Raw genomic sequence first — 24,803 nt, forward strand, 5'->3', positions numbered from 1 at the left:
TAGAAAATTGATTTACGAGATCATTTACTATAATCTTTTAACACATAGAATACAAACTTTTGAACCAAAACAATCAAAAGGGAGCTATAGCATTCTCTTTTAGAAACTAAAATCAATAAACATATTTTCAGAAGTAAAATGTTGATATTGAATATTAACTTTTAAATATTTCCTGAACTCAGAGTATTTGTTCATAACAACACATAGAAAATATGTTCTCTTATATGTTGGTGTGGATCAGAATTATAAACCCATGTGTTGGGGATAGCTTTACTTGACTAATGTCTAGGATGTAATTAGATAAAATTAAAATGACTTCATAATAATCACTGAGTTGAAGCACACTAGTCATGTTGCTGACCTTCAGGAATTTACAATTGTGGAGAAACACGGATGGTAAATTAATAATTAGAAAGGATATTATGCAGGTCATATTAAGACTCTGCCTGTACATTTCTAGAACACATCATAAATCTCAGTCACACAAATTGTAAATCTACTCTACTCCAAAATAAACAAAGTCACTTTTATTGTAGATATAAAGGAGACCTGCCCCTGTTAAGTGTTTGTGTGCTAAGTGACAGGTTGTAGTTTTCACTTACCTAATTTTGAGATCAATATGCATTTGACTTTTAAAACTCTGTAGTATGTGTTCTGAAGCTCCTCACGTGGGCTACCATCCTCAACAATTTTAGGTTAAATCCTGACAGGGACTCCTGTCTGTGTTTAACTGCTCTCTAAGTGACGTCATTTATTGTGTACTAGAAATCAATTTAGAAGACCATGTTAGTCTACTAAGCGCTTCAGATAACGGCAGTTCCATGAAGCATTCCAAGATTATCACAAGGAATTGCTCTCAAGGGCCATAAAAGAAAAATGAGCAGAACATGACCTGCTGAAGGAGTTACAGTTTGACAGCCCCTCCCACAGAAGCACTGAAACCACCCAGTGACAGTTAGCTCTGGTTAGTACTCCCAGCTGGAAAGCATAGCAGCTTGCCCACTCTGGGTGTGTGGAGCCATTCGCATGTGTGTCTCTCAACTGATGATGAGGGTTTCAGAGCCAATACTAGACATGGACATGGGAAACTACAGTGAGGTTCTGGACCCAACTTACTCTACCTTGGAATTTGACACCATGCAGATTCTCTATAATAGCAATGGTGAGTTCTCATTCGATCCTATGAAAGAGAAAGGAGCACAAGAAAAAGAAATGGAGCTTTTCTGATGGGTCTGATTAGCTTTGTGGCTGGAGAATTCAAGAGCTGTGTCTAAGGCCACAAAACTGAACATGAATCTCGATTTTTCTGTAACCTAAGCTGTTTAATGTTAGATGTAGAATAGTTTATATTTGTGTTATGAAGTAATCTCAAGATCCTATAGGCAAGTGGTTTACAAAGCAGTTTGAGGGTCTATTTAATTTGCTGTCCATCAAAGTGATAGTAATTTTGACATATTGGCCTTGATAATAGATTTTTCTATAGAGTATGCAAGGTAGCTTATGGTCAAAGTTACACAGGATGCTGGGGGAGGTTTGCTGGGACCACTCCTCATCTGGTTATCTTAGTACTCCATTGCTGTGGATGAGAAATTTCACCTAAGATAATTGTGCAGTCACTTCACTGGACACAGAAAAAGAAATAAAGGTTTATATTATAACCTCAGGTTGACGAGCTAATGTTTAGCTTTGAGAGCTAGGGGCATGTGTCTACTGTAATATTTTAACCTCATAGGAGACAGATTATTTCAGGGTTGAGTCTTTACATAATATACTATGTATTCAGAATGTAGACTTCTTTTGATAAGTAGAGAGCTTACCTGAGACAGGTTGTAAATGTTAAAACATACAATATGTATGCTATGGAGAAAGTATGTACCTGTCTGTATGTGTCTGTGTGACTATGTTTGTATTGTTCAGAACTGAAAAATTGTCTTATGTTTAGCTTAATACTTTTCTGAACTGCAAACTTCATATATTCAATAAGCAAATAACATTATTGGGGACATTTGTAGAAACTGAAAATGCAGTTCTCTAGCTTACCATAAATTCATAATGAAACTCTAGTGTAATTCTTAGGAAGACACAGGTTTGAGAACTCATTCCAGTACTCATTGAACAGTATTTATTTCAATAGAATAATGAGTAGTATTCATTTTAACAGAATAAGAGTTTTAATAAGAGACCAGAGAATCATGAGTAGTAGGTACAGATGTACCATGAAATGTATTGGATATTTCAGTGTATACTAAAACAATTCATACTCATACTACTTGTACAGTAGTTTCTCATTTTATTTGCTTCTAACAACATTGTCAGCTGAATGTAAATATGGCATTAGACATAAAGCCAGACTTAAATTTGTTTGTAAAAAGCAACTCTCCACAGACTGTAACCAAGTAAGAAGATACAAAAATATGGTATTTATTATATGAATCAACTACTCCTGGATGAGTTCTTCCCATAAGTGATTGGTTTACTCCTTCTTATTGGAGAAAATTGATTTTCTATCTCCCAATAAGTATAAATGATATTTGAGTTGTTCATTTTATGTTAGTGGCTAGGTTTTTTCATTCATTCATATTTTTTTAAATATATAAAACAAAATATAAGAAGATCAAACCAAACTATCACACAGAAGTTGGACAAGACAAACTTACAAAGGAAAGAACACTAAGGAAAGGCACAAGACTCAGAGTCCCACTCCTTCTCCTACACAGGAATTCTGGAGAAACAGTAACCTGGAAGCCATAATATATATAATGTGGTTCAGACTCATGTAGGACTTATATATTCTGGTTCAACTCATGTAAGTTCACATGAGCCTTGTTAGTTGATTTTGAGGACCTTGTCTCCTAGTGTCCTCCATTCTTCTGCTTGTTACATCCTTCCCTGAACTCTGAGGGGAAGAAGTTGATGGAGTCATCCCATTGTGGATTGAGTGTTTTAATGTCTCTCATTCTCTATGTAATATGTGGTTGAAATATGTAATATTTCAGATAATTCTAATTTTCATTCTATGTTGCTAATATCTTGTTAATATTGTAATTCAATTACTGCATGCCAACTTTTTATTTTACTGGTTTTTATTAGAGATAAAGTAATAAATATAATGTATAATGGTTATTTTATGCTCAGTTAATATTTTGTGGTTGGATATATGGTTATGAGCCTACAAAGCAAGTGCTTTATCATTTGGTGATGTCCTTAGGAAACAAATTTCAAGTTTTAATATATTTTTTATGCATTTAATGACTTTGAGTATCTTGTAATTCATAGAATACTTGTAACAACATGAACATACTAAAGAAATATTTATATAGTAATAATTATATTTATATATACATATATATGTATAAATATCAAGGAACTTCATATAAGCTCATGGGTCACACAAACAGACACACACACATATACACACATATTCATTTCATTGCTTTTAAAACTGTATTAGATGTTCCAGTGTAGCTGAGTACAGTTCTAAAAATGAAAATCAGGATGAGAGAAGCAGATGAATTCTTTGACATTATGATACTGATATTCTCCATGTAAAGATGTATTTGTGAGCCAGGCCACTTGTAGTACAGTTCTAGGCAATAATAATGCATGTTTAAATGCATTTTTAAAATAATGGTAGTTTGTACAACTCTAGGCTTTGCTTGAAGGATAGTTGAGACATAGCTGTCTTTTAATTCTCAAAGCAGATTCATACAAACATGAGAAGTGTTCAGGAACCTCAGAGTTAGCTTAAATAAGGGCATGGGCATGTCCAGGAAACGTTGAAAAATACAGTTGATGAAATCTGATTTCAAAGAATACAGAAAGTCACGGTGGTATAGAGCAATGAACAGGTTGGAAGTTGTAAGAGACAGTAGGCTGTGGGGGATGGGGATGCATTAGGGAAGGGTACTTCATTGGGAGGAAGGTCATTATGGGTAGTGGTGAAATAATTGTCTTCATGCTTTCCAATGAAATGGTCCAGTGCAAGATGTCCAGTAGAAAATTTTAAAAAATGAGTTTAGATGATAGTGTGAAAACTAGAACATTCTCCAGTCAGCCTTGGAAAGGATGATGTTAGGTCAAACCTTTCACCTTTGCTGAAGTTGAGAAGTGAGACCCTTAAGTCGGCCATTACATGCAATGTAAACAGTAATAGAAAGAACACATGAAAGACGTCTAAAACTTTATCTCTGATGTAGAATCGCCAGTTTATACGCAGAGGCCCAAATGAGGCAGAAGATCAATTAGGGAATAAAAATTCCAAATTCTATGTTTAATTATTATGCTTAATAGGCATCAGATTAAAATTCTTAAATAGGTTTTTATGTCTCTAAATCTGCATTCTATAGTGTTATCATGGAAGAAATAAAATCTGAAGACTTATTTTATCATTGAGTTGGTATTTGTTGTTACCAGATTGCAAGAGCTTCCCTTAAAAAAAAGGTGGTAGTTACGGGATTAAGACAAATCATACCCTGAAATTAAATGATCAGAAATAAGAGACAGAAGCTAAGGAGGATGCTCTCAGCACTTGAAAGGAAAGCAGAAATAAGGAAGCTTCTACTAAGCAAAGAATGATGCAGGAGCAAACAGTAGGCATTGAGATGTGTAGTTACCTGTACTAACTTCTCTCATCTTTCCTCAACAGACAGCTCTGCCCCGGAGACCACAAGTATGAATACCACAGACAGTGGTGTCAACTGTCTATGTGCCATCTGTGGTGACCGAGCAACAGGAAAGCACTATGGGGCATCCAGCTGTGATGGCTGCAAAGGCTTTTTCAGGCGGAGCATTCGGAAGAGTCACGTTTATTCCTGCAGGTAGTGGGGCAGTGCTCATTTCAGCAAAATTTTCTTCATTAGTGCTTAAAAATGGCATGGGCAATGCGAGGAAGGCCAGTTAAGAGCTTTCATAGCCCTGCAACTCCCAACCAAATTGACAAGCTTCAAAATAGTTTATATGTGCAGTTCACATTCACATTGCTAGTCCCATCCTACGAAGAATTTGAGATTGTAAATGTGCATAAAGAAATCCACTTGCATACCACCCAGTTTATAGCAATGTAGTTGAACACTCCAGTAGTCACCTCAGTGGCCCAGGGGAAAGTACCATCTAGAATTTGGTGTTAATCTTTTCCTTGTGTCTCTTTATTGTTTTATCACTCGTTTATAGGCCGCTAAACATTGTTTTAAATATGTTAAAATGGCTTCTTAAGGTGTGCCGTGCTTTTTGTTTTGTTTTGTCTTTAATTTCTCTCCAGGGTACACAGCATAATTCATTTGTTCATACATTTCTACTAGTCTTTGCTATAGGACCTATTCCATATCATACCCCAGGTTAAGTTTAGGTATTTATTCTGATTGATTTCTATGATAGTCCCTGAATATATACTGTTTAAGTTCAACTTGGTCTGTTAACCCAAACCACTAATTTTTAGTAGAAGGAAAAACAGTCTATTTTTGTTCTGTCAGTATTAGACATTATCACTGATGATTATTGTTACCATTTGGCTGAACTGGGGATTCAATGTGATTGAACTACATGTGATTCCCATTAATTGGGCTTCTACATAGTTTTGACATCTAGCAATCTCTGTGGTCTTCTTCTTTTCTTCTCAAAAACAGTTACTATATGGAAATTGAGAGGCCACGCCTTTAAAGTCAAGATCTTGAATGTGACTATTACTTGGATTGATAAATTCTCATTCTACTTTAGTAGTGCTATGCTACTGAAGCTGGCTTTTCCCTCCTATAGTACTTAAATCTTCTACTTTAATACTATTTATAGGACACTTTCTGCAACTTCTGTCCGTGTTTCTGTGTATTTGTAAGATTGTAATTTCTTTTAACTGCAAATATAGGCAACATTCATCTATTCTGTGCCTACATCAAGATCTTGAACATGTTAAGAACTTCATGGTGTATGCTTCTTCTTTCTTCATTGTTCAATTAATGTGAATTAAATGTACTCTCCCTGCGACTTTTGGTCACCTGTTCCCTAAGTCTCTTCAGCCCCATACTCAAAAGCGTTACTTCACTTTCTAGATTATAACTCATATGTAGCTTTAGTGTCGATCAATGTTGGGTCTTGTCTGTAAGTATTAATAAGTCACAAATCACAGTGTGTTCTCTTCCTCATTGAATCATCATCTGCAACAGATTAGATAATAACTTGGTTAGCTAGAAACTCGAAAATTAGCATATTCAGAATTGTGTGATTATTGTTACCATCAATCAAAACCAGCCCTTAATTACTCTATAAAGAAGTCTCTAATAGGAGGGCATTCCACAGTTTCCCCAGCTCTATTGCAGAGTAAGGACCCAGTTGTAGATTTGCCTGCCTGGACACTGCACTACATGATCATATCACCTTTATTTTGGAGGGTTTCAAAGTCCTTCAGCATGTGTTTTGGTGGGGCTTCATTCTAACTTATTAACTGTCCCATTGTGTGGGGTTTTATCCCTTTATCTCTCCATTGGTTTTTATTTCTCTCTAGAATGTACATAATGGAATTACTGTGTCCTCTTCATAGCTCTGTGTGTAACTTTCAGGAAAACTGCTAAGCATGTTTCCAAAGCAGCTAGTTGTGTATTTCAGACTTGAGCTGTGCATTGCCACGTATGCTCCATTCCTGAGATGTTCAGTTTCGTAGGAAGTTATTCTTATACATGCTTTGTATTGAGACTTGATTTGACTGTAGTTACTTAAAGTTGGATTGCTTGCTTATCTGCTTTATTTGAAAAATGATGATAATGCGTGTTTCCTGTTACAGGTTCAGTCGCCAGTGCGTTGTTGACAAGGACAAAAGGAATCAATGCAGATACTGCCGATTAAGAAAGTGTTTTAGAGCAGGAATGAAAAAAGAAGGTAATAGCAGTCATAACGATGATTATAATTACGATTATTGATGCAAAGGAATAACAATGTGCAAACATTCTCATTAATCACAATAACCTACTTAATAAGTTCTGATTTCCCTCAATGTATTAATGGAAAATCTATCAAAGAGTTCCTAGTTAAACAATTTACCCCAAGGACATGTCAATAGTAAGTGGAGGAAATAGTTTTTATCTATGCTGAAATTTGACATCATCCTCTCCATAGGCAAATTCTATGTACAGAGTAAAGACATGGGTGTACAGTATATACTGTTTACCTTTTTAGGAACACCTGGGTCTCTTTACTCATTTCAGGAGTATCAACTACAGATGTACTTTCTGTGCATTCCTCTAATGAAAAAGATTCATTGGACATTGCTGTTTCTTAAACATTTGTCAAGATAGTGAGATCTCAATTGTGACCAGGACAGGGAAGATAATTATCTATCCTGAGAAACTCATATTCAATAATAGAAGTAGTGCAGATATGGTATTCAGTGTATAGAACCTTAACTTATGCCAATCAAGTCATCTCATTTTATTTCTCCTCAGTCGGACATGATAAGAGGCCACTGTGCTAAACACCCCTAACATCAGACAGGTTTAACAGCTGCAAGATTTCATACCTGTATTTTGTTATGTACCTGTGCTGTCATATGCAAAGATCTGTTTTTGACACATATATTAAAAACTCACAAAAAGTATTAAATCAAATCATGGCACTGAAAAAGTAAAATATATACTCAATATCTATTCTTTCTCTTAATAATTTAAAAATGTGAAATTTTGTTAACCTTAAAAGAATATTACAAAAGCAAAGTTCACTACATTAGAGACAATTTTTAATTTCAGAAACAATTAGCTAATGTCCTAAAAGCTCCATTAGGTAGTTTATAAAAATAATTACCTAATTTATCAAATATTATTTTACCTGAAAACCAGTCTTTACCTTTATAAAACTATAAACAGAAACAAGCTTGCTTTTCCCCTGTAGAGTCTGACAATTTATAAAATAAAATTACCTTTGAAAATACTGAAATCACATCTTCTACTGTTCATAAAATGATGGTTTGATTTTACTAAATAGATTGGAAAGTAACCTTTGAGTTTAAAAATGGATGCATCTAATTCTTTATTAAATAATATAGCTTACTATCAATATTAATTAAATGGAAACAGAAACAGGGTCTTACATAAAATTTGCAAAGGTTTATGATATATCAGAAATATACTTAAATGTTTTTACAAAGTTTGGTAATATGAAACAAATTTATAAAATCAGAGGAACATATTTTCACTTCTATTTATTTCCACATAAGTGGAAAAAATAAGCTACTACTTTGTATAATTTTTAAAATAAAATGTTAAATATTTGACTAACCCTAAAGATCTCTCTCTCTCTCTCTCTCTCTCTCTCTCTCTCTCTCTCTCTCTCTCTCTCTCTCTCCAAACACTTACTACTTTGTCTGTTAACTTAATTTGAATCTCTGTGACATTAATGTTGAAATTGGTGGATTTTTTTTTTGCTGGAGACAAATTTTAATATTTTGATATAATATTTCCAACAGACCCAGTTAGAGTATTCACCTAAATAATTGAAGGGCCATAGTCCTTGTCTTCTTGTCTTTGGTTAGTGGAAGATAATTTTGTGTTCTTATTTTTGAAATTTAACTTTAACAACCAATTATTTTTACATTATTATTCATGCAAGTTTCTGGTGTAATGCTTCCCTTTTTTAGTCTTATGTTTAAAACGTTTTTTTTCATAATTGTTTAGGATGTGTATTTCTTGTTCTTTCCTCTCTAAATCAAGTAAGGAGATATATCTCTCTCTTTCAGAAATTTTATATAATGTGAGGAATGATTTCATCTTTCTGTAGAGCGGGTATTCTGTAGGTACCTCAGATTATCCACTGATTTCTGAAGCTAACACCTGTAAACATTGCTTTATAATAGGTCACAGGTTTACTTAAAACCATTGTAACTAAAATAAATTCACTTTCCAGTTTGGTAGTGTTCTATAGTTAAAAAGAAAATAGCAATTTTGGAAGCTATGGTTCACATCTCCTGACAGTGACTATGTTGTTATCTTTGACCTGGCCAATCCGACAGACAGTGTTCTTTGTCTCATTATCGCGATGTTGTATTAAATGAGAGAATAGAGACCTATCTTATTAAAAACACAGCTTGTCAAAACTGGGTGACCCAACAGTTCCCAGCATTCATCTTATCACAAAGTTCAAACCACAAAATTTTATGAACTCTGGGGACAGTTTTAGCTATTCCTATCTTTTGAAGGGTTTCAAAGTGGTTCAAGAGGGAAATTAAAAATAAAAACGGTTTAAATTTTACATTTTGAAAGACCATATCTGAGCTTCTTTAATTTTCCTTATTTCCAGCTCTATACTCTAGCCTACACTAGAGATCTAATAAACAACTGTGGTTTTTTCTCTTAGCGGTGCAAAATGAACGCGACAGAATCAGTACGAGAAGAAGCACGTACGAGGGCAGCAACATCCCGTCTATAAACACTCTGGCACAAGCCGAAGTGAGGTCCCGTCAGGTACATGCCACAGCTCAGCATTGGCTCTGCAATAGAATTCAGTGTCTGTGGATGCGGAGTGCCATCCTCTGCCTGCACTGTCTTGTGCACACTGCTAAAGTTAATATAGACTGGCTCAAGAAGAGCACTGCGAAAGTCATAGGGGGACGGTTGACTTTTTAAAATTTTGGTTCTGAATTCTTTGCTTTTTAAACAAGACCCTATCTTTAAATGAAAAATTTCCAAGTGTAAGACTGTTTGGAAATTTATTTATGAGGTCAAGTAAAAATATAACATAGCATGTTGCTCTGTTTTATTGTAGTATTTTAGTGGTTAAATTTGTAAAACCATCTGCTCCAATTTTGAGGGCACTTTCATCAGCATTTCTTCCCTTAAAATTTATGCCTGCACTCAAGAAGTCAACTCATCATCCCCTTAGGGAGCAAATGTTTTGATGAGCATTAGAGGCAGAACTCAGGAAGTAGAGAGGAAAGTAAATTTCATTACTTTCAAATTTTAGAGCGAGAATATCAGGTGTGAAGTTAAAAGGATCAATCAAGCATTTTACACATGAAAAACACCCATTAAGTCTGACATATAATCCTCTGAAGACAGTTCATTCTCACATTGCCTTTATTGGAAATGTTCAGGGTGTCTATGACAAGGTAAATGATGAAATAGCTAAGCAGTTAATCAGGTACTCTGTGGAGGCAGTGTGTCTACTTTCGTTCTTGATAACACAGGAGTAATGTGATGAGGTTAACATCCCATTATCATCACTATTACCTGGAGATAGCTTGATGGTCCAATAAAGCATTTAGAGCCCTGCTTAAAAGGGAGTTCTGAGAGAGTATTGGGGTTCACATGGCAAAGGCATACATCCACACACATGCGTACACACAAGAACCTATGGCTAAACTTGACGTTACAAAGATTTCATTAGGTAGAAAACATTGTAAAGTATCATTTATATTTTCAAAGTCAAGAGTTATGTACAATTGTAGCATAATTATCCTTCTATTACACATTTCACCTTTGCCGGGTTTGTTTTTCAATTTTGATTAGTTTTTAAATTTTAGTTTATGACCTTCTAATATTTTTAGTTTATTCTCTAAATATTTTCCCCCTTTGATCAATTTCTCCACTATCTCTTTTTTCATAAAAACCAACAAATATAAGATGGAGATCCTTAATGAAAATATGACTTTTAACTAAAAATACAATCACAGAGTATATTTCTTGTGGTTACTATCTATTTCATTATGGAGTCAGTTTGAACCACAAACTTCCTACAAAAACCTAACTTCATTTATAGATTAGGTATCTAAAATAAAAGTCTGCACTTAGAGTCTTTATTTATAATTATATTTTCATTTAGCTGTAAACCAATAAAGATTTTATTTTTCAAATTAATAATGCCTAATATATACATGATATTACTATGATAATGACGATTCTTCTTTCTATGCTGTTGATATTATATTGTCACAGGAAATAGAAGAATTATTGACTACTTTGCGGTTTCAATGATAACTTTATGCTATATTGTGTTCACATTAGATCTCTGTTCCAAGCCCCAGCACCAGCACTGACATAAACATTAAGAAAATCGCCAGCATCAGTGACGTTTGTGAGTCTATGAAGCAACAGCTCTTAGTATTAGTGGAATGGGCCAAATACATTCCTGCCTTCTGTGAACTTCCCTTGGATGACCAGGTAGGACTTGAAAGAAATCATGACTTCATTAGAGAGTGTTTTTGATATCTGCTAAATTCTCTTGCTCTTTGATCTGTATCTGTAATGGATCTAATATATTAGACAGTAGTTGAATTATTATGGGAACTAAACACAAGGTTTTCCCTGATCCTTTTTTTTACCTTTGTCTTCTCTCAAGAGACAGAAGTGTTTCTTGATTATTGTCTATTGGCTACTCCCAGGAACTAATAAAATTATGTACTGGCTAAGAGTTAATGAAGAAGCCCTTCTGCAGTTTTGGAGTTTAGAAACATCTACGAGAAAGAAAGATAAACAGCAAACACTAACAGTCATAACATTATTTTCTGGGTATTAGAGGAGTAAATATTTGGGGGATTAGCAGAAGCAAATGGTGAGCTGTGCTGTCTCAAGTTTCCTGAAGGTACTGAATGAGATTATTCAGAAATGCCTGGCAACTCTTTGACAGAAACCAAGGAAGACGGGTTGGTGTCTGTGTGGACCGTTTATATAATTAAGATGTAAGGTTTTTTACTTTATGGTACCAATTTTATTCTAGCATTTATTGTATTGAAATATAGATGTAGCAAAAATATCTGTAGATTCCATATCTAAAATCTGTAAAGGAAAAAACAAGTAATACACTGTCTTTTTTTCCCCTGAGATACACATTTTTTTCCAAAGAGTTACTTATTATATATACACAGTTCTGCTTGCATGTATGCCGGCAGACCAGAAGGTGCACCAGACCTCATTACAGATGGTTGTGAGCCACCATGCAGGTCCTGGGAATTGAGCTCAGGACCTCTGCAAGAGCAGAGAGTACTCTTAACCTCTGAGCCATCTTTACAGCACCAAGTATACATTTTTAAACTTGGCATATTGATAATAAACATTTTAAATAATAACTTAGAATTTTTTCATTAGTAGCTGAAGATTTATTTGAATTTGACTCACTTTGAGCTGTTTTTTCTAAAAAGCATATACCTTTCTATAGATGAAAATACTATTAAGGTTTCCAGTTCTTTCATGTTGAAAGAATTAACCACACTAAGAATTTAATACAGTGTGTGCACATCCTCTGAGCAGTACTGTAAAACAAGTGTGACTGTAATAATTAAGGAAAAGGGAAATATTCACATACCAGAAAGGAACAAAATCATTATAGGAATATAGGAGTTAGATTTCTAAGAAGGTACTTTACTCGGTGACAGGAAAATGTTCCATGAAAACTGAAATCACCCTAACAGTATTTTGTAACTACCTTCCTGGAGTGAGTCACTGTTATTGGCATGTCATAAAGATAGCTTGGCTCAGAAGATTATGTCACAGTGAATAATGCTATGTTGCTAAAACCTTCCAGTCTCACCCCAAGCAATATAAGTTGGGCTGTGTTATTTATCAGCTTTATATTTTTATTACCATTTGCATTTAAAACCTGCTGACTTAAATATAAGACGATTTTTGAAATAGTGGGAAATTGGTGCTTGGCAACTATTTTAAAAAGCCTTTGTTTACTTCTCATTAATATTAACAGCATAATGTTCATAGTAGGAAGACTGAATGCTGGGAAGGCGCTGATGTATAAACTCTCAAATGTATGCTCAGCTATGTTATTCCATTTAATTCTTTTAGGAGCTTTGTGGTGTAGGTGTTATCTCTATTTTACAGTTCCTGAAACTGGACCCTGGCTCAGTTTATTCCATCCATAAATTCATGAGATGACTATTTACTAGCAAACTACTAGTTTCAGTTGGGATGTGAGGGGATCCTGCCATAAAAGTACATATTGTTTCACTGGTATCATAAACTTTGTAGTCTATTTGGGAGAGACAAACAGTGAAACGAATCTATACAGATTATGAATAAGTTGACTAGGTAGGGGTAAGTTCAGTGGGGGTTGGATGGAAAGACTTGATGGGAATCAGAGAACACATCTCCCAAAGCAAAAATGGCAGGGGCCAAAGATGAAGGAGAATTCTTGAGTACATGAACACTGCACTCAGACATTGTCAGGCAGTGAGGAACAGTGAGTGATACAAGGTAAAGCAGGGACAGAACAGGCAGGAGGTATGTCACATGTGAGGCCACAACAGAGGAGTGTGGACATGGCTTTAAGGACAATTTGAAGGCACTGGTGTTTTTTAGCAGATATGTGGTATGTATATATAAGTGGCTTAATCAAAGATGCTTTAGGACTGGGGAAGTGATTGAGACACAAACATATCAAGTGGGTGTGCTGGAGTAGTCCAGAAAACCAGGCACAGAGTAGGAGCTACAGAGAAGATAAACACTGGGTGTATTTGGTTAGCGCTTTAATAACTGTCACCAGATCTCTGACAAGTTGAAGAGCACTCCACATAGACTTCTGTTGGATCCAAACAATCATATTTGGATGCTGGTACCATTTACCACTGAGCAGAAAACGAAAGAGAAGTACTCATTTGAGATGTGCTACACTTTTTTTGATTTCTCTGGTTGTAAGTGATGAGGCCCAGCATGGAAGTGAGTGCCAGAAAGAAACTTGGTTGAATGTTTACTGCTGCAATTCATAAGCCCAATCCAGACACAATCAGGAGCCAATCAGTTTCCCCCTTTCGCCTAGAAGCCTGGGGTTTGCTTTGTTTATTTAATTTATTATTTGCAAGAAATCGTGTTTATACACATTTCACCATTTAACTCCCAGGACAATATTTGGTATTTTGCTTTTTATATAGAAGCAGATGAAATCCAAACATACTAGCATATACGCAAGGTTAAACAAGAGATCAGGGAGCAGGCACCACGCTGAAGTATAAACTCAAGCCTGCTCCATTCTGCTTGCCTCAAAACAAAAACATCTGCTTTTCTCTGCTACCCCAAAAGCAAACACTTCTGATGTGCTAAGACTGAAACCTGGAATGTCCAATAATAATACGTGTTGAATATTTTTATGTCAGAACAAACCAAAGCCTAAAGGTAGTCAGACTTAAGAAACACTGTAAGTTAATGAAACTCATCTTGTGCTGTCTCTTAATTGTTACACTTTATAATTACATGTTAAATTTGGGAACTTTCTTTAAGGTGGCCCTATTGAGAGCCCATGCTGGGGAACACTTACTGCTTGGAGCCACCAAGAGATCCATGATGTATAAAGATATTTTGCTTTTGGGTAAGAATTGTTTTAAAGAAGATCTTTCGCATATTTTATCTTTTTAATATGCAGTATTTATTCAGCATGTACAAGCATCCAGCTCTCAGGAAATAGTGCTATGATTTTCCAAAGTGTATGTGTACACTGTTTATTTTCCTCACTTAGCTCTAGTGTGTTATGTACACTGTGTGTATGATGTGGTATGTGTGTGTGTGTGTGTGTGTGTGTGTGTGTGTGTGTGTGAGAGAGAGAGAGAGAGAGAGAGAGAGAGAGAAATGTGGTGTGTGTGTGTGTGTGTGTGTGTGTGTTGCCTGTGGAGTGAGAAAACAGATGACTGAAGTCCTGAAGTCAGTTCTCTTCAACTCTGTGTGTTCCAGAAATAGGTCCTCCTGCTTGGTTGCAAGCATTTTTACCCACTGAGCAAGCATTTTTACCCTCTTTAGAAACCTTTTCCAATATATTCTGGAAAACAATGCATCTTATTCTTCATTCTTGGTGATGTTTTCTTTAGTAAATAGGTCAGATATTTCACATGACTCTGTAACATGACATAAACTACATGCAATGATAATTATGTTAGTTTGTCTGGCTGTGATAATCATTTCTTTTTCCATGTATGTATTCATACAAGCATCATGTTTGTACAGTTTACATATATACATCGTCATATGTGTGTGTATGTATATATACACAATATTTTAGTCCATCACATATCAAGAAAGCTAATATGCAAGCTGGGAGATTGGTTATCATTCCATAAACACTCTTTGACTTATAGGCCAAGGTACTTGGAATTGTTGTTTGGGTCTGTGAACAGAGCAGAACGCCATGCTTGCTGTGTTGTTTGGAGTACTTGGGAGATAACACTACTCATTGCAAGAAGAAAAAAGAAAAAGGCTAGACTCTACACATTCTCCTCAAGGACACACATTCAGGGCTGCAGAGACAGTTCAGTGGTTAAGAGCATTGAATCTCCTTTCACTGGACGAGGGTTTATTTCCCAGTTACCACATAGTAGCCCAGAACCATCTATTATTTCAGACATAGGAGAACTGGCACTCCTTTATAACCTTTGTGGGTAAGAAGCACGCATATCCTACACAGAGACATGCATGGCAAACACCCATGTATATAAAATAAAGTTAAATTTTAAAAAGACCACCTTTTCAATGGCATAAGCCCTTCCTTCAGGGCCCCAGTTTTAAAAGACTTCACCATTTCCTAGTGATGCTGTGGTTTGAAGTTCAAGCATTCAATACACAAGCCTTTAGGAAATATTCAAGATTCAAACAGCAATGATCACCTGTAGTGGAATTCTTAAAATCACAATTGTTCACATAACATCAGGAAATAGTCATCTAGATTATAGGAATTATGGTAAAGATTTAACATACTGTAGCTAGAGAATGTCTAAGGTAAAAATTCTGGAGGAATTAGGTGGTCCTGCTCCATCAAGTTTCAGAACTCCATGAATTCAGTTCAATAAATTATTTAAGCCACCTCTATTTAAAGAAAACAAGGATCTTAGTTAGGATTTCTATTTCTGTTATAAAACACTGACCAAGAGCAATTTGAGAGGAGTGGTGTAATTTGCTTACACTTACATGTCATTGCTCATCTTGGAGAAAGTCAGGAACTTCCCTCAGTAGGGCAGAAATCCAGAAGCAGCAGTCAGTGTAGAAGCCATAGAGGAGTGTGTATTTCCTATGGCTTATTTCCCATGGCTTATTTCCCATGGCTTGGCCTGCTGGTTTTCATATAGAACCCAGGATCATCATCCCAGGGTTAGCACCTCCCACAATGGCCTGGGCCTTCCCACAACAATCACTAATTTAAAAAATGCCTAACTGTTGTGCCCACAGCCAGCTCTTATGGGGGTATTGTCTCAGTTGAGGTTCCTTCTTCTCAGGCGTCTTGAGCTTAAGTTAAGTCCATATAAAATCCAGGTGGCACACCCAGGAAAACCAGGCTGGGAAGATAAATCAATGGGTCAAGTTCTTGTAACACAGTCGTTAGGAATCAAACTCAAATCTCCCAGACCCAGGTAAAGTCACGTGCTTTAGAATGCATCCACAGGCCCAGGGAAGAGGAAGACTCCTTGGATTTTCAGGGGCTAAATACCCTAGCATCCAGCACGGAACAGCAAAGACATCCCCTGTTACACAAGGCAGTAAGGCCAGGTTGTCCTCTGTCTTCTGTGCATATCCTGGGTCTATTACAGGCCTAGACTCATCCTCCCCCATCCAACACAGCTGCACACAAATTAAACAGAAGGAAGAGCTATCCATGGAGAAGACTTAGGACAATTCGCTTGCTAATTTTCCTCCCTGTACTTAAGCTTATTAAACTGCATCTGATAGGTCCTTACTCCAAAAACACCAGCATGCTGGTTTTAATCTACTGTTAGAGAAGAGAATTCTTTAGGATTTGTGTTAAGCTCCTTAATGAGTAAGGCACTAATAAAGGTCTGACACAGTGGAAGGCTAATCATTATCGGTCGATCCTCCCCTGACAATAATTAGCTGGTTATGAGTCTGTACATTTTTGTTGTTGTTGTCAGTGACTGGGGCTGTTAAAACGCATGTGGGCACATTATTGTTATTGATTCTCCGAAGGTTCTGACATCCCAGCCTCCCCAAGTCAGTGCTAGAGAAAGGTGTTAAACCTGACACAGCCCCTTTTCGGAAGAGACCATCCTGAACACTGCTACATAGAAAGGCAGATAATGTCCAGCATAGAAGGGGGCTAATTCTTCTTTGCCTCTCAGGAAACCACTACGTTATTCACCGCAACAGCTGTGAAGTTGAAGTCAGCCGTGTGGCCAATAGAGTTCTTGATGAGCTGGTCAGACCCTTCCAAGAGATCCAGATAGATGACAACGAGTACGCATGCTTGAAGGCCATTGTGTTCTTTGACCCAGGTTTGTTTTCAAAACTCAAAGTCAGTGTCACGAAATTTAAACTACCCTTTTTTGTCCTTGAACCTTTCCTCTCACGATCTAGCCTGATGACATCCTAGTATAACTGAGTTTCTTCCTCCATCAGATGCAAAGGGATTAAGCGACCCTGTGAAGATTAAGAACATGCGGTTCCAGGTGCAGATCAGCCTGGAGGACTACATCAATGACCGGCAATATGACTCGCGCGGCAGGTTTGGGGAACTGCTGTTGTTACTGCCAACACTTCAGAGCATCACCTGGCAGATGATTGAACAAATTCAGTTCGTCAAGCTGTTCGGGATGGTCAAAATTGATAACCTCCTTCAGGAAATGCTGCTGGGTGGTAAGTGTACCCGGGTGGCTTCTTGTTGCTGTTTAATTAATTTTTTTTTAAATTGCTTAGCTTTAATGCATACAGTAGGACCAGGTGCCCCTTTGGCCCAGTGACATCAACTTTGAAGTTCCCATTTCTTCCTCCTTTTGGACAAATAACAGAGCCCAGGAAATGTAATTTGTTCCATTTAGAAAGTCTACATAGTTTGGTGGCTGCATATGGGATGGATCCTCAAGTAAGAATAGACTCTAGATGGCCTTCCCTTCAGTCTCTGATTTACACTGTGTCTTCGTATTTCCTTCTGTGAGTATTTTGTTCCCCCTTCTAAGAAGGACTGAAGCATCCACACTTTGGTCTTCTTTTTCGTGAGCCTCATGTGGTCTGTGATTGTATCTTGGGTATCCCAAGCTTTTGGGCTAATATCCACTTATTAGTGAATACATACCATGTATGTTCTTTGGTGACTGGGTTACCTCACTCAGGATGATTTTTTTTTTTAAAGTTCCATCAATTTGCCTCTGAATTTCATGAAGTCATTGTTTTAAATAGCTGAGTAGTACTCCATTGTGTAAATGTACCACACTTTCTGTATTCATTCCTTTGATGAAGGATATGAGGGGTTTTTTCCCAGCTTCTGTCTATTATAAATAAGGCTGCTATGAACATGGTGGAACATGTGTCCTTGTTATATGTTGGAGCATCTTTTCAGTCTATGCCCAGGAGTGGTATAGCTGGGTCCTGAGGTAGTACTATGTCCAGATTTCTGAGGAACCACCAGACTGATTTCCTGAGTGGCTGAGTGGTTGTACTAGCTTGCAATTGCAACCCCATAGGAAGAAAAACATCAACCAACCATACCCCCCCAGGTTTCCAGAGAATACAAAACCAACCAAAGAGTACACATGGAGGGACCCATGACTCCAGCTCTTCAGCTGCAAATGTAGCAGAGGATGAACTTATCAATGAGGGGGATAGGGAGAGAGGGAGAGAGAGAGGAGAGACAAGAGAGAGAGAGAGAGAGAGAGAGAGAGAGAGAGAGAGAGAGAGAGAGAGAGAGAGAGAGAGAGAGAAGAGAGCAGGATGTCAAGAATAAGTTAAGTAATCACCATTATTTTATATTCTGATTTAGATTAAAGACACTATATTTTTTCTGGCACTTAATATGTACCTAATAATATCTTTCTGAAATATAAGTTGTTCATGCTATTAGGGTGATTCCAAATACTATAAACTAGAGGTAAGTGATTCTTGGAACTGCCTTAACAACAGGCAGAAAGCCCAATGGTTCCAGGAAACAGCACCCACGGCCTATTGTTAAAACTCAGCATAATGATATAAGCATTCATCTCTCCAATGAAGCAGGAAAGCCGGCGTGTCTTTAACATGAAAGTTTGTTCTCTTCGTTTGTTTTTGAATTTTCCATAAGTACTTTGAAAATAGCTATATTTAAGCTGTTGCTGGCAATGTCTTCAAGGTAAGTCTACAGTTCCTGTAACGGTCACTAATGCAGGCATCTCTGTGTCTTCTGTAGGTACTGCCAATGATGGTAATCATCTCCATCACCCAATGCACCCACATTTGTCTCAAGATCCACTCACAGGGCAAACCATTTTTTTAGGTCCCATGTCCACACTGGTTCATACAGACCAGATTGGTAAGTATCTGGGGAAATCTGCTGCTATAAATAACAACTCTTACGTTTCATTATTTGGGGAAAAATATAATTTAGGAAAAAAGACCTGCTAGTTCCAAGGAACTGCAAACATTAGGTAGAATTTCCACTGCTATACTTAGCAGTGAAAAACAAAAATACTCTGTTTGTTACTTACATGCTCTCTATATATGAATTTGCATCTTAGGCTGAAAATATAAAAAAAAATGTAAATTTTTCTTTTGTGTAATTCTTGGAGGCATTCATTTATTGCTTTAAAGGATGAAACTAAACCAATAAATTGTAATAAACCACAGGGTAATCACAGTTGCTGATGACTTGTAACTGGTTAAGTTTTAGGACCTCGTCACTATAGATGGAAAATGTGCAAATAAAATGAAAACAAATAAACTTGCAGTACTGATTTAGGCAGTTCTAAGGGATCAAAAACCATGAGAACTAAAAAAAAATACAGCAGAGCAATTGCACACTTTCTCACATCATTGCTCCAGAGGCTGTGGGAGCTGGAGGAATTGAGCCAATCGCTGAAGTCTACTGAACTCTCATGCAATAGGCAATGATATCCAAAGCCTCCTACAATGTATCCTCTGAGGGTCAAGAAAGATTACCTGAGTAAAGTTCTTATGAGATCAAGCTGTATCCCATCACAAGGAAAAGCCACACATGGCCAAATCATGATTTTCCATGGAGGACTGTAATATAAGTTTTAAATATTTAACAGAAAGCAAAAATAGGTAATCAGGAGCAAATTGACTGCTATCTGCTACCCCTACGCAGACCACAAAAGAGCATTCCAAAAACAATTCCAACCTTTGAAGAAACTGAGGTAGCAAGATTCTTGTCTTGTTTTCGTAAAGTTTTCTCACAAGCACTCAGAATTCTCTTCATAGGACTCCATTCCTGGTTTATGTTTCAACAGAGGGGAGATGTTTTCCCTGTATGATGATCTGTTTTACCCCTTCAAAATTTTACACTCAGTTTCTCCTGTTTTATGTTTTCCATGTTCAATATTCTGAAGTAGCTGTGAACATTCATTTCTACTCACTTTTTCCATTAATGAATTCTTTTAAATCAACAATATTTCCCTCACTTGCATCAACAAACATTTCTTCTTACATTCCTAGATTCATGCTTATAGACTTGAACAGCAACACCATCTGCTGAGCTGCTTCTGCTATGGCCCCTTATCAACTTGAATTTCAATTTCCAGATGTTAAAACACATTAGAAGCACATTAACCATTGTAGACATCAAAGGTAGAGTTTAATAACTTGACTGGTCATCAATTCCTTCACCTTTAAAACACTAGTGTCCAGAATTTAAGAATTGCACTGTCACCCATGCTAATTTTTTTTCTCTGCTCAGAACAGTGTCTATGATGCTGGCTTTTAAAAGAAACTTGAGATTTATTTGTGTGTGCATGAAGCTGTTCCTATTAACACATCAACTAAAAAATTCAGGTTTTTCTTCTTTAGAAAAGACCCCTAAATTTTTTAAATCTAATATAAATTTCAAAGAATAATTTGAGCAGTAAATTTCCATATTTCTATTCAACCAAGCTACATTAAAATGTCATACTTGAAGTAATTATGGATCTATAATTAGCAGTAATATAAAATATTATGGGTACCAGCCAAATGGAGATTGTTCTTGTTTTACAGCCATTCTTTAAAAACTGAAAAATCTATAAAGTTTATAATGTAAGCAAATACTTTATGCTAGTTCTATCAAGTATTTTGTTTTATAGAATTAAAGAATATCTTGTAGATTATTTTATAAAATGGCAAATTTTCACAATTGAATAATTTTCTATACAATAAAGTATTCAAACTGCATTTGCAGAAATTGTTCAATTTAATTTTTTATATTCAATTACTTTCTATTCAATTATGCAGGCTTGCTCTTAACATTGATGAGGAAGGAACAGGGAAGCTCAATTGTAATAGAATTATGAAGCAACAGACTAGCATGTTACAGATACTACTAACTACAGCTTAGCTCTGAAAACACTCATAAAGTTCAGTTTTCAGATAATCTACTATTATGAACTAGAAGAATGCAAGCCAAATAAAATTTCATTATATATATGTAATATATATATAATGAATATAATGAATACACACACACACACACACACACACACACACACACACACACACACACACACACATATATACCTATCTTGACTACAGAAGTTATAAAAATTGTTTCCTAATATTTTGGAAAAATTACTATGGTATGAATTCTCTTCACTACCTTTTTTCTCCTGCATGTGATGGAGTATGTAGTATTTACAAATGCTATTACAAATGACAAGAAACATCTTGAAGTGAGACTAGAGTGTTCAACATACCCATCTATCATTGTTTAACTCTATTTGGGAAGGGAGGGTAAGAATGCCCTGCCATTAGTATATCAGTGTCCCGGTAATTCATGATACAGATCGATACTTTACATATGACCTTTTATTCAAAATATAATAATGCATACTGACATGATGAAGGACTTTGTGTGGTGATGTGGAGTGACCGGTTCTATCATATACAATTCTCTGCTTCCTTTGCAGCAACACCAGAAACCCCACTCCCTTCCCCACCCCAAGGCTCTGCACAAGAACAGTACAAAATCACTTCAAATCAAGCTTCAGTCATTTCCCATCAACCCCTTTCTAAGCAAAAGCAGCTGTGAGATGGGGCTTCATCCTGAAAGGCCCCGCAAGAATGTGAAACACATTGGTCTTCAAATATCTCAGGATGATACTTTTGTCTAGTTCAGGCAGGGCTTCTTCATGGTGCTGTTGAAAGATAGTATCCTGTTTTCTTGTGTGTGAACACATGTTGTTTATTGTTGCTGTAAAGTAAAGCTTTCACAGGCAACCTTTGTACATTTGACTTTGAAGCTGTTATACAGTACATCATTTCCAACCAACTGTGCAACTGTGGGTGAACCACTGCTGTATGACTTTGATTTGTTTTCATGATATTAATTTAAATCTGTAAATATTTGCTTTATTATGATCTGATGCTGAAATAACTGTTCTTTTTGGTAGATAAGAAATGCTAGTTCATATGAAAAAAATCAACTAAGTTTTTTTTTTTTTTTTTATGGAAACAAATTGTAAACTTGAAGGATTAGTAACTGTAGAATAGAATATTTATCTGATGGAGAATCCAGCAGGGTGTGCTATGGCCAGCAGTAAATGTGCCTATGTTAAATTCAGAGAATCAGCAGCAGTGTAAATATGACTGAAGAGTTTTTGCAATATGACTGCATGTGAAGGGGTCTGCTAAAGAAAAGCATGCTGCTTCTTTGAGTTAGCATACAAGCCAAAGGAAAGCAAGAAAATGTGAAACCATATTTCAACAAAAAATGTCATTCATTTTTTTTTACTCTTGAGAAATCTGGAAATTTACCCATTCATTGGAACTTAGCATGTCCCCAAAGCCTGCTTTTTGGGAAGCCAGGAGAGTATTTCTGGAGGGACCTGTGTTCGTTTCGGATATACATGTATGGGAGAACGAAAGCTGGGAATCAGATTATTTATTAGTTTGCTCAACCAGTTCTGGTTGGCTTTAATGTGAATGTGTCACAAAAGAATACATGAAATTATAACAGTATGCTTTTGAAAACACGCAATGGCCAATGATGGGAAATTATCTGTCATGGTACTCATAAATCCTAATAAGTAAGAAGTACAAAATTGTTGGCAGTATTTACAGTGAAAAGAGACCAATTTTGTATCTTTTGCAATCTTCATGAAAGAAAATAAAATGTACACTAGATGTATTTTGATGACTTAGGAACTTCTGCAACATAGATATTTGCTGAACATCTAATTCTAGATTGAATAGTAGCCCCAACTATTTGAGATAGCCCATAGCTGGGATTTATTTTAAAAGCACTAAAAATTAGCTATGTGTATTTGTGTATCCTCCCTCCCGCTACCCCCTCTCTCTGTGTGTGTCTGTATGTCTGTGTGTCTGTCTCTGTCTCTCTGTCTTTCTGTCTCTCCATGCCCTGCTTTCTTAATTCCGTCTCATATTTACTGAAGTGGTGAATATGGTTGAAGAGATAACTGTAAAAAATTACCTAACATTTATCAAGGAAGGAAAAGTACCTGAAGCTATAGGATATTTGGATTAAAGGTCTTTAGGGTTCTTCACAGATTCTCAGATTGTGAGTTCCACCCTCCACCAACCCAAAAGTGCAAAGATCACTTTAGTATTAACTGCTGACTCTAGAAGTGGAACAATGTGACAGTTATCAGTCCTTTCACAGCATCTGTTTTATTTACTCACATGCCATTATCCACACAAAACTAAAATATTACCATGATGGGGAGATGGGAAAGACAAAGAGAGAGAACGAGTTCTTAATTCTGAATATTTTGAACCTTAGCTCTTATTTCATGAAATAAGTTATTATATTTCGTGAACAAAAATATTATCTAGATATTTGTATACTTGTTTATTGTTAATTTTTTTGAAAGATAAAAAGTTGTCTATGTGGGACCATATGCATATATCATTGTGTGTGTGTGTGTGTGTGTGTGTTTGTCCATAACAAAATACATTAAACTGAATAGAATAAACAAGAGAAATTTGTTTCTCATAGATGTCCATGTTGGGAAGCCCAAGATAAAGAATTATCTGATGCTCTAATTTATAAATAGTGATCTGTGAGATAGCTCTCAGGAAACCTCTTTCATGAGAACAGGATGCTCTCACATGTAGGCTCCACCCTCTTTCTCTCCATCAGCTTTCAATTTTCCCACCTTTGCATATCATCCTGCATGTGACTCTGTGTCAGCATAAATGAGGAGGTATGTGTGCATTCAAGCCATAGGGAATAATTTTAAAATACAAAATATAAGATTTATTTTTAGTAAATAATGTGTCCATAATGATTTATATTAAACATATGTTTTTGAAACTATTACTCATAATTGTTTAAAAAAAAACATGGTCAGGGAATTTGTAATATAGTATTTTTGTATACTCACTGCCAGACATGGTGGTAAAAGAAGAACTGATGTATTCATCATGCTAACAAGATATTTTTAAAGTTATTGCTTTTATATAATACATTTTCAGGTAATAGATATAAATAATTTATTGTAAAATAATAATTCATTTTATAAATGCAAAATTATTTTTATAAATTTCTTTGTTGAAAATCAGAAATGAGTAGTTTTTATAAATGTTGAATTATAGTTAAATTAAAATATTTCTAAACTGTGATACCTGTTTTCCTGAGCTTTCTAAATAAAAACTGAGAAAAAAATAATTAGAATGGGATGCTTCATTAGTAATTAAAACTAATTTTAGAATTTGGAAAGTATATTATCGTCCTTGTTGTCATTGAATTTTATTGATATAGACAGTCTTTAGACACTACTCCTAGAGGGAGAAAGGTTTAGTTTTTAAGCATATCTTCATATAATCATAGGTTTGGAATTTGCTACAAAAGATAATTCTTATATGTACTTCAATTTTATGGCAGTGTTTGCTTTCTGATTTGACACTAGTATAGTAATTAGCATGCATGATCTAAGATGGCTTAAATGTAATACCACATAGGTACACTGCTAAACTTGT

At 35.9% G+C, this 24,803-nt stretch overlaps 1 protein-coding gene across 1 annotated transcript; it reads left to right on the forward strand.

Moving 5' to 3' along the window:
• Positions 1–1,026: 1,026 nt before the first annotated feature.
• Positions 1,027–21,894, forward strand: HNF4G (hepatocyte nuclear factor 4 gamma; the record flags this gene model as incomplete). Its single annotated transcript, XM_080929522.1, has 10 exons — positions 1,027–1,162; positions 4,646–4,817; positions 6,770–6,864; positions 9,331–9,437; positions 10,977–11,132; positions 14,193–14,280; positions 17,030–17,182; positions 17,307–17,543; positions 19,066–19,188; positions 21,773–21,894. The coding sequence occupies 10 exons, from the start codon at positions 1,027–1,029 to the stop codon at positions 21,892–21,894; spliced, it is 1,389 nt and encodes a 462-aa protein (XP_080785648.1).
• Between the last annotated feature and the right edge of the window lie 2,909 nt (positions 21,895–24,803).

Source organism: Micromys minutus, assembly GCF_963924665.1.
Source record: "Micromys minutus genome assembly, chromosome: 15".
Lineage (NCBI taxonomy): Eukaryota > Metazoa > Chordata > Mammalia > Rodentia > Muridae > Micromys > Micromys minutus.